General features: G+C 41.3%; 1 protein-coding gene across 1 annotated transcript; it reads right to left on the reverse strand.

The window, feature by feature from the left end:
- Positions 1-4,552: 4,552 nt before the first annotated feature.
- Positions 4,553-10,946, reverse strand: LOC139104958 (pro-resilin). The gene is made up of 4 exons (XM_070660763.1): positions 10,656-10,946; positions 8,490-8,654; positions 5,710-6,016; positions 4,553-5,566 (listed from the first exon to the last, which is right to left on the reverse strand). The coding sequence occupies exons 1-4, from the start codon at positions 10,674-10,676 to the stop codon at positions 5,415-5,417; spliced, it is 645 nt and encodes a 214-aa protein (XP_070516864.1). The 5' UTR covers positions 10,677-10,946; the 3' UTR covers positions 4,553-5,414.
- Positions 10,947-11,733: the final 787 nt, after the last annotated feature.

Raw genomic sequence — 11,733 nt, forward strand, 5'->3', positions numbered from 1 at the left:
AGTGTATCGAACCAATTACTGAGTTTGTAGGTACGAATGAAAGGTGGATGTGAAGAAATACGCCTGCCAGTAATCGGACCGAGCGCCAGTAGAAAGACGAGGACGAGCTGGATATATAAATCCAATCTGTTTGGTATGCTGCGGCTGCGGCTCGCGCGCGCGCCCGTCATCTCGGATCACAAGAGAGGCGCGGAAGACGTAGAAGCGGCCCGCATAAATCTCGTCGGCGATGGCTTGTGCAAACGTTTAGCAAATTTACGGGCGATCCTACGTCATCCGAGCGGCGAATAACGTCTCAATACAGCGATTTTAACGATTAATTTAGAGGATTGTGAAAGAATTTATATTTAAAACCCTCGAACGAGGGACTCGCGGCCGCAATTGGTTCCTCCGAGGTTTTGAAAGACTGGTAAAGACGCACGGAATAGATTTGGCTCGCGAAGAAACAATGCAAGTAGTTCAACGTTTCACGAAAAGTCACAAATCAGTTGTAAATTAATTAATAGCCGTGCGGGAAAGCGAGCGTTTGGTTCAGACACCTCGCTCTTCGGTCCTCATAGAATTTACCTCGATATTTCGCGCGCGAATATTTCGATATTCGTCATTGTGCGCCCGGTTACATCGGCAACATCATTCAATATCATTCAATCCATATCATTAGTATTATTCAATGTTGTTTCAACATTACACGTTGCCTAAGCGCCGCGCGCGAATATAGATACCGTTCTTATAGAGACAGCTGGGAAACACTTCTCTGCGAAGTGTATTGACTTCAGTCAGTCCTTTTGTGGGGCTTGGTTCGGTCCGATCGAGGCCTGCAATGACCTGTCTTATTCTCGCCGCTTCATTTGTCAGGTAGAATCCCATCTCGCCGCTCTGTTGTCAATGTTACACTAGAAATGGTGCAACCTCGGCCGTGCGAAATCGGTCGCGAGATGTGCGGCTCTCTTCTACGCTGGCAAAAAACAAATTTGCCTGACGTACGCGAACGCTCGATTTACTTCGCATTTTTTTATTTATTTATTTTGCAATATCATATTTTACTTTTTTTTTCTACTTTATTGAAGTGGAAATTACTATATTTTTATACGAAACCCTTTTTCAGTCTTTAATTGGCAAAGATCGTTATTTCTTGCCGACGTCTATTTGATTTTATTATATATTTTTTTTTTAATCTCGCGGAATGAAAATCTCACGAATTGGTCGAGCAACGTTAAGATTTATTCGTCATTTACTTTCTACATCGATTTTTGCACAGATCCCATCGCGATTTGCATAATATTTCGCGCGCAACGTCGATCGAGAGCGTTGCATTTACCCTCGCGATTAATTGCTCCCAATGTCTTTGCGCTGCTTCTCCCAGCACGAGGCTTACATTCGACAACGTAATACCTTTGGTTCCGTGTAACGTTGGTACCATCGCGATATACCGTTGAATTCCGCGTTCAAAGCGATACCAAAACCGTTCGCTCCACATTTTATTTCAATTTCCAATTTGCGGGACACGTGCTTGTCGAATTAAATACTGCAACTTCCGATCGGCTCGCTCTATACGGATCAATGCCGAATTCGCTGCGCGTATTTGCAAAATTAAATCAATTACTTGTTACAATGTCGATATATAATCGTGAATGTAATTGCAAAGGTAACATTATCTAAATGTCATCGTATGAAAATTTAATTAATTAAATGTATAATGTCACAAAAATGTCTGTTACACTTTGCTAAGAAGCATTGATTTTTTTATACTCTAAAATTTTTATTTCGTTTGTTACGTTTAATTGTCAGTACTAAACTTTTTTTTTCTTTTATTTTAACAAACATCGACAATTGGCGTTTTCTTTTTAAAGTAACTTTGTATAAGGATTAATTTTCGTTCCAGCATGAACTGGATGTGATTGGCGAGCCGATCGGCTTAACTGCACACCGCTTCGACTACCTTTTCCGACGTAATTACAATGTAATGATGGTACCTTTATGGCAAGCTGTTTCGGGATGTTGCTACGAATCAGTAATTTTGTCGAAATTGCAAATTTTGCCGGCATCGAGGAGAGTTCAGAAAGGATATGTAATGACCTTTCGCCGCACGTTTTAACAATTTTGGACGATTTTACGCGTTACGTAAGTCTTATATCATGCGAAAATAAGGGAGAATATTACAATACGACCCATCGCACGTTGGTCTGAATTTATTCTCTAAATTTCTTACGAGTGAAAGCTAATTCCGAACGAAGCGGATGCTTCGCTTCAAGCGACAGTGAAATCGAGTCACTTCAGAAAAATAAAAAAAAAAAATTCGCTTTTGACAAAAGTAAATGCACTTTTAATTATCAAGTAAAATATAATTAACGACGTACCTTACCGTGAACGCGTTCGCGTCGACACGCGTAACTGAAAGACTCGGACTTTTCCGCAAACCGCGGTAGAGAATCGAGCTGGTTTCGGTCGACAGCCCCGTCTTTCCACCGCACCGATAGAAGAATATAATTACTTTCGGACCCAATCATCAATCATCGAGCCCTCGGTCATATTTACTGTTAGAAATATCACGAAGCTCTGGCTGGGTTCAAAAGCAGCAATTTATTTTTCTTTCGGCGCGGATAAAGCCCCCGCGTGGCGACGCGGTTTGTCAATACCGGGGCGATCGGGGGTGTTTAATTACTCCCGACATAATCGCTGCTAATTACGGATCGACGGCAGGTAGGAGCGCGGTGCAGATTAGCGGCCACGTAACTCATCCGAGTGAAGGCTCGCGGATGCGCGGCCTGCCCTGTAATCGGGGATAAACGGCGTTGTGCAACGCGATGCGGAAGGCTCATATGCCGCGGCGCGTGTGCGCGCGTTATTCTTCTGCCAAGTTATTCTTCGGATGGGCCCCTTTTCTTCAGCCTGGGCCTCCGAGTGCGTCACCTCGCGCGAGAATAAACGAGAATTCCACGTGTGTGAAGTAAGTCAGGGTGGGGATCGGCATCCAGGTTTACACCTGGTAACTGTCTTCGCGTAAAAGGTGCCTGAAGTAAAAAAATATTTTTTTTTATTAGACTTTCGGTAGCTTTCCGAAGAGTACTTTTCGATGATCTTTCGCGCTAAAGTCAAAATCGATGGAATTCTCTCCCTTCGAATATCTAGATTTTTTTTTGGAAGAGTTAGAATCTTCTTGGTTTTGATCTTTAATATATTAATAAATAATTGATAAAATAGTCTTTCGAGCGATAGATCTTCTGAAATATATATATATATATATATATATATATATATATATATATATATTTTTTTAATACAGCTTTAATTAATCGTAATTTTAAACAATTTTAGAGAATTTTAGAAAATTAAAACTATCGTTATCTTTTAAAACTGTTTTCTTTATAATTAAAATTATATGTAATTGTAGAAATTATTGCACACGGTTTTGTATTCTTTTATTTGATTGTACAAGACCTAGATGCACGTGTGAAGTTAATGGACCGCTTCCTTTATTACGTGCTCTCGACATAGGAGTCAATTAGAAGGGGAGAGATCCCGAACGGAGAAGTGTATTATTGGAGCAATCGCGGGCATTAAAGATGAAATCAAACTGGAATCCCCTAACGAACCGTTTCTTAATCGGTCTGAGGATTCACGCGAGTCGCACTTGGGTAAAAATGCGCTCGGTGACTTTCTCCAGAGAGGACCAATAGACACGGTCGGAATATCCTCAGCTCGTTCGTTCGCGGTGAGCATATATCTCGCGAATTCTTTTCACGCGCGTGGTTACGCCAAATATTTTTGCCCGCATTCGCTCTACATTCGCGATCTAAATCCGAACAAGAACGTTCCCAAGTATTTTTAACTTTATTTTTTAATATTCCATAAAAATTATTTCATTAATAAAGAATTTTATTATAAATTTTATTAACTAATACGTTGAATAAATTATATTGAACATTGTCAAATAATGTGTCGCATAGATTATATTAAATATCGCAAGATATGGTTTTGTATTTCAATCAAGTTAACATTCCGAACCTTCGCCTGAAGCAATCTCGTATGTAGATTAAATGAATTGGTCTTGCAGAATTATCTTATATTTCTACCGTGCTATTAACGTGATACGATCGTATATAGAATAGTAGTAATGGTACGGATACTTTTATAATGTACAGTAACGTGTATTTGCGATTTAATGAAACTCGCAGCATGCAATTTTGAGTGTTACACGTTGGAGAAAGTCCATCTTCACGGACGTGCATGTAAACTTCCTGATGACATAATGTAAAACGACACCATCTGCCGACGATGTATTTACGGGTATCCCAGACGTTGAACTTGACATCGTAAGAAAAAAGTCCACGGCTTACAATTAGGCTTTTAATCTTCCGGAAATAATCATTTGTCGTGCAAAGAATTACATATTTTGAGGAATTTCGAAGATAATTAAATTTTTATCTTTTTCTTTTTTTTTCAGTATTTTATTAAAAATAAAACATTGTATGAAGACATTTTTTTTTTAATTTTAATATTTATTTAATATTTATTTAATCGATACATTTTATGACGTTTTATTTTACATAGTTATTTTGTTTTAATTTTTACTGTGGATTAACAGACAAAGATAATATTAATATATTTTACATTCTTTCAGGGAGGATACGTTTTCGAAAATAAATGCAGCGAGGAAGTGCGGTACAAGCTTCTTTGACAAACGACACGCAATTCGTTCGCAAGAGAGAAATGCAGCTACTATGAGCCTCGAGAGCGACCGTGTTCACAGGAAGGATTTTATCTCATCTCCTCCATACGAGAAAGGTAAGTCAAATATGGCGCGCTCGTCTCTCTATTTTCTCTGAGATTGCCTGCGAGATGCGAAGTAAATATAGGGTGAATGTAGTGGGCAGGGTTGAATAATCAAGATGCTCCCGCATCAACTGTATAATTACAACGGAAGTGTGGTGTCTATCACACATTAGCTGATGTCACAACGTTTCGATCGCACGTGTGGTTACATGCTCGTCGCCGCGGGTTCGAGTCGTAAAAAAAAAAACGGCTAAATTCTAAAAAAATATATTTGCGATTAATAATTGTAATGATAATTAAAAAATAATACGTGGTCACCCAATCTAAGTACTAATCGCGCCCAACATTGCTCGACTTCGACGATCGGACTAGTAATATGGGGGCTGCCTAATATAATAGTAGTAAAAAAGAAAGTTAAATGTAGAATATAATTTTTTTTTTTTTTTTTTTTAAGTAAAGTTTGGTGTTATGCAAATAAGAAGCTTGTATGAAAAAAATGTCTTTATTGGAAAAAAGACTGCGTTCACAAGCGAAGGATTGGCATATCCTACATATATATTTTATATATATATATATATATTTATATGTGTATAATACTTTGTATTATACATATATACATATATAATACTTTATTATATATTCTAATGGAAAGCAGGACCATATGTGGGTGACGGTGCTCCGTAATTCCTCGAGCCGAAATTATTGTAACTGTTATCTATGGAATTGGAGCCGAGCTGGTAGTTATTGTACTGTCCGCCGCCGTTTTGAGGGTAGTTGTAACCACCCTGGTTACCTGTCGACAAAAAAAATTAAGAGATAACAAAAGAGATAATTAAAAAAAAAATTTATGCGGTCGACGTATTTAAATTATTTTTTAAATATCTATTCAATTTTTTAATTATAAAAATTGTGATGTAATAACGTTTCGCGTCGTACCTCCGGGGTAGCTGCCGCCGCCGCCGCCGCCGCCGCCGAGTTGATTTCCCTGGAAGCCGCCGTAGCCTTGACCGGCGTTATACCCTGCGCCGTACTGGTCCGGGTAGTTCGCGGTACCCTCGTACCTCACGTCCGCGTGGAAGCCGGTTCTCCAGTCGGCGGTGTAGGTGACGATCTGCGTCCTGCCGTCCGGTAACTGTACTCTATACTCACCGCGAACGGTCTCGCCGTCGCTCGTTTCCTGCCTACCAAAATCGTTCCCGGTAGCCTGGTCCTTCACGGAGTACCCGAATTCGTAGGCCTTCGGCTGCGGCAAAACACGAACCATTGCAATTCCCTCCTTGAGGAGGATCCCTGATGCGCACGATGCAGACCGATATTAATTAGATCATTTAATTAAGTAAAGTTAGAATAAATTCTTAGAATCTGATTGATGGTCTCCGTTTAGCACTGTGATAATTACTTCAGAAGACAGAACGAAAGCATAAAGAGAGAAAGAGAAGTAGAGGAAGAAGAGAAAGAGTAGAGATAAGGGAAAAATTAAGGAGCCGCGCAGAAACGCGAGATAAATGAGGAGAAGCGGCTAGTAAAAAAAAAAAAAAAAAAAAAAAACAAAAAGAAAGAAAGAAAGAAAGAAAGAAAAAAATAGCGCGAATAGATGCTCATTATTAATGCGCCGGTGACGCAACTTTCCAGCCGGGGCTTTCCTTCTTTCCTCCCAGCGAAGAAGTAGAGCGGACGGCGCGGCGCCGCGGAGAGACGCAGCCGCGATTTAATCTGGCTCACACAGCCGTCACCGCCGCCATGGTTCGCCGACGGGCAGGATCCCTGCGAGACGCTCGCATCCCAGATCCCCGGGACGATTAGCTAACCGGCAATAACGATTTACCGTGAATTATGCCCGCGGTCGCGGCTCACCCTATTAATATTGTTACGTCATTCGCGGCGGGTTTGCGCCACACGCTTCTCGTTCTCGGACGCGAATTTGTAGCATCGCGAGACACTCGAGAGCGCCGCGATGCGTCGATCCGCGATTAACGTAATCGTATTCAAACAATGCGCGAGTATGGGTGATAGCTAAGAGCGCGGACTCCACACATGCACGTCTCTCGATCCGTGGATTTTTGCACCCGGCCGATTGCGAGATTCATTGTGCAAAGACGATGTTTTGCTTTTGAAAGAAGGACGATTCTCTTCTACATCTTCTTTTTAATTGTAAGAGTTTATTATCGCCTCTTGTCGCAACGCTTTTCGAAGCGCGAATTATTTTTCGGCCAGTCCGGTCCAGCTCGACGGTTTAATAGAACCCGGGCTCTTCGCTAGGCGTAAAGGTGGGCGCACTTAAAATCATTTTCAAAATTAATTATCGTTTAATTGATCTCGGCGCTTCGGACAGTATTCCGTTTAATTATCTCCGGCGAAAGGTTCGCGATGAGTGTCTTGCCGTGAGAAACGCGACGCGGTCTTAACGTCGATTTGAAGTAAACGGTCGTAGGCATCCCAGATGATATCTGGGGGCCCGAAACGTGAGAGATTGCGAGATAAGAGGAGCATCTCGATCGCGATACGGCGCTAAGGATCCCACTCGGCGGCCGCAAAGAGTCGCGAGGTCGCTCGCAGGGTGAAGAGTGTCGGTTCAAGCGCAAGCCGCGCTCCTTCGAATCGACGTGGCTTGCGCAACGAGACCCTCCCGGGCCTCTTCTCGTTATGGGAGTTCAATGTTACTTTCAAGGCATGACCGAATCCAGAACCGACCTCATTTTCGACCGGGGGGAGCGCCCGCGGGTTTTCGCAACGCCGGGATAATCGGCGATACGCCGTACGCTAGGAGCAAGAATCTAGAAAGCAATACTCCGGATTCTCCGAACAAAAGAGCGCCCGTTCGTTCGATGACGCAATCCGCCGCTTTTCCCTTTGATGTTTTGAATTGCGCAATCCGCAAAACCGACGAGGTATCGACGTACGGTCGATTAGTCACTTTGGTTCGAAATAGAACGATATATATTCTGGCCGTTCTCGCCAATTTATTTTTACATCTCAATTCGATAGCATTTTTTTAAATTGATATGTTAAGTATTTAAAAAAAAAAATATATATGTCGAAGATATTAAAATGAAATTTAAAAAGAAAAAGAAAATGTGGAAAATATTTAAAAAAATTATAGACTTTTTTTTTAAATTATTCTGGGTTACTCAGCGTTTTACTTGTGAGGCGCAGTAAAAGTATTCCATTTGCCACGCTAAACGATATTAATTATTCAACGTTACTTTATAAATGGTATATCAATAAAAAGACGCGCCGCTTAATTACTTAACAAGCGCCTGGCTTAATTACGATCACGCAATTTGAGGCCGGATTTCGCAAAGCGTGTTGCACCAGCTATTGAAGTAATCATCGAATGAAGATCAAAGATGATAGGCCGAGTTTCGATCCCACGTTATGTCAGATTGTATTACACAAATTTTCAATCGGGCAATTACAATATTCTCGTTCTTATAAAAATTCGAAATTGCCCTCTTTGAACATTTTTTCCGATCCGCATTAGCGAAATTACTGCCCGCCTGAACTTTGTAACGTTATTTCAAGAGAAAACCGCTCAATAATTACTAACATTTTATATTGGATTAGAAAAGAAATTAGTAAGAGTTACTTAAGGGTAATTAAAAAAAAAAGAAATAATTTTAATTGTACGGAAAAAAAGTTTTAAAAGACAAACAGAGCAGCAGAGTTTTAACACAGGCGTATTGATAGCTATTTAGATAGATTTGCTGTACAAATACCTCATTATCTCCGTAATCTTGATTGTCGTGCCCACCGTAATGATTACCGAATCCGTTCCCACCACCATGATGACCTCCTCCACCTGCGTAATTTCCAGGAACCCCATATTGGTTGCTGAGGGGTGGTTCGCAGAGAACGACACTCGCCATCAGGGCAAACAACACCTGCGTTAAACATTTATTTAATTAATAAAGACAGACTGTTATCTTTGCAAATTTTTTGCGAAAACAATACAGTTACTTTTGAACCCAATTATAATTTTATAATATTTCTAACTAAAAAAAAAAAAAACTAAATTTATAATCTCTTTATATAATTGACTCCAAAATTGGATCCAACAGTAATTATATTTTTCTCTCATCGTAGAAGAGAAACAAATTTTTAAGAACACTTTTTTTTTTTTAATCTTGAACATCTTTATTTTTATTATTTTATTATTGTTATTAAATAATTATAATTAAACCGATCGTGGCAACGAAAAGAATTTATTTTCGCAATACGCGCAGGCATCCGCAGGCATTAACGCGTTCCCACGTGCTACGTTAAATATATGGCAAAGTAATACGCGGGTTCGAACGAGGAGGTCTAAACGAGACCTGCGCGGCGGAATGCTAATTAGTTTCCTGAAGTATTTCCGATGACTTCCCATGGACGGTTTCCAGATGAGAACGTCAGATGATCAACCGGCGCGCGCGTTGCGTAGGCGGGAAATTAGACTCATGCGCTTCTATCTTTTCCTCTCGCGTTTCTGCGGTATCGTGAGAAGGTGCACGATATTACATCACCGGCACTTTAAAAACTGACGCAAGACTAAACATAACGGTAAAGGAATCAGAGAGCTCTTAAGCACGTAATCCGTGACTTTTCCGCGGGAAAACGTTTCTCGTACGCACGATTTTTTTTCAGATAATTAAGTAGCCGAGCTTTAGCACGCTAATGCCGGAGCGTGATTCAAGATGGGATCTCGCGTGGGCGCGAATTAGTTTCGCAGAATGTCGTAACGGCTGATTAGGCTGATTAGAAATGCCGCGATTATTTAATTTGTACATTGTATTTATCAGATTCTATAAATTTACTTTAAATTTAATTTTAGATTTATAAATTTTTATTTCTTTGAATTTTCTTAAGGGAAAGAAATTTATTAACGATAGTTGATAAAACTAATGATTTGTATCTAAATTAATTACATAAATATTTCTGTTCGTTAAATTTAATATACATGTGTATATAAATTGCACGCGCGCGTTTGTTTAATTATGACGTATTTAATTGCATCTCAATTTATAAGATATATTGAATGATAATGTGTGTGTCAAATTAAATTAATTAAACTGAATTTTTTTTATATATCAAAATGTATCGAGCTTTTACATCAGTTATAGTTATCAGTAAAGAAAAATCAAGTAAAACTAAAACGAAACAAAGGAATACATAAACTAATTTAATTATCCACAATAAGACATGCATGACAATCAATATAAAAAAATGATTTATTAATTCTTTGCAGCGTTATATGAATAAGAAGTAATTAATAACATTCTATGTCGCAAAAATAAAATTTAGATCTTATTTTATAAATTGAGAGTGCTTCCAACATTATTAAGCAATAACGGAGGACGAAACGTGCTACGGCGTTACATATGATTCGCTCAATAAACAGCGATAACGAACAATGGCTGAGAATTTGATTATATAAGTTTCAAAAATTTTAAAGACTTTTGTTACTTTAATGTTCTTTCTCGATCTCTGCGATACCTAATTTCCCACGCAAATGGAAGTAAGGAGACATTTACCTTGTCCCGACTTCTCCGCAGCACAATATCTTATTTTTATTTTTTTTTTTTAATAGCTAATTTGAATTAAAAAATAATTTTATAGGAATTGAGGTGTAGAACTCTAGTTTAGTGAACAGGTCGCTAATTTCCCGTGAAATTCCAAGCTCGCGTACTTACGGCTCGATTGTACACAGCGAAATAATACCGATACCAATCCTTTTGCCGGAGACTCGCGGCAGATCGTCGTCTCTCGTCTGGCGACCGCACTTAAGGACCCGGAGGGCACACCCACGACCACAAATAAATGCCAGGAAACTCTCCCGAGACAGAGAGACAATCGATCGCCGATCGTGTCACGAGCTCGCACCTTCCTCGCGCGAATGCGTTTACCTGTCGCACTATCAAATCCATGCTCGGGGAACGGAGATGCACGGGGGTGGACGGCGAAGTACAACGCTTCGGATACCGTGCGTGGCGTGGAAGAAGAGCACTGGACTGAATGCTGAAATATGGTGACGTTTCGGCGTCAATCCCGGCGCTTATATAGCGAGAGATCTCTCTCTCGCTCTCCCTTTCTCGGGGCCGTCGCTTCCATGGAGAAGATCCGCTTCCTGCCGCCACCGGCGCCGGTCGGGGGCAGCAGGCCGGGGGATTCGCTCGAGCGGCGGCGGCGCGGCTTAAAGGTGGCGGCTGTGGGGATTCACACAGGGGGCTCGCGCTTTATTTTCCATTGTTACCTCGGCGATCTCGGGAGCGTAGACGAGCGGATCGGAGCGAATTTGAGTGGAGAAAGCCCGATTACTTCACCGCGTGGGATAGCCCGCGGCGCGCCACCGCTCGCTTACTTCGGGTCTCGGGCTAATTAGGCAGTCGGGTTCTTAATTAAGTCGCGGGACCAGGACGCGAATCGCGCGGAAACGAGCTTATCGGTCACCGAAGGCCGTGCATCTGCGCCGGCACCCCGAGAGGGATCGTCGGAGGGGTGGGTTTAGTTTAAGGCTCGTTTCAGTTGCCGCTAGATTAAGAGACGGGCGCCCGAAGAGGCGAAGCGACGTCGCTCCCGTTTTGCCAAGCTGCGCAATCAGCGCCTTAATTATGCGGGATCCTCGAGCGTGCCCGCTCGCTCCGTGAATCCTGCCTTTCGATCCTCCTCGCACGCGTCTCCGGCCGAAGGTAGGGCGCTCATCTGGAGCGTCTTTCCCTTGTCTTTTTCCTTCTATATTTCTCTTTCTCTATCTATCTACCTCTATTTCTTTCTCTATCTATTTCTTTCTCTTTTTCTTTCGTCTTTCGTATTTTTTTTTTTTTTTTACTTTCTTCCCTTTTGCCTTTTGCGAGCACGCATGCGGATCCCGCGCGTGTCCTTGAAACGGCTGCGCGCGTACGCAAGCGGGTGTCATCATCCTCGCGATATTAATATATGCCTTGCACCGCGGCGAGCACCGACAACCGTAACGATATGCTAATG

The sequence above is a fragment of the Cardiocondyla obscurior genome, linkage group LG08 (genome assembly GCF_019399895.1).
Source record: "Cardiocondyla obscurior isolate alpha-2009 linkage group LG08, Cobs3.1, whole genome shotgun sequence".
Taxonomy (NCBI): Eukaryota; Metazoa; Arthropoda; class Insecta; order Hymenoptera; family Formicidae; genus Cardiocondyla; species Cardiocondyla obscurior.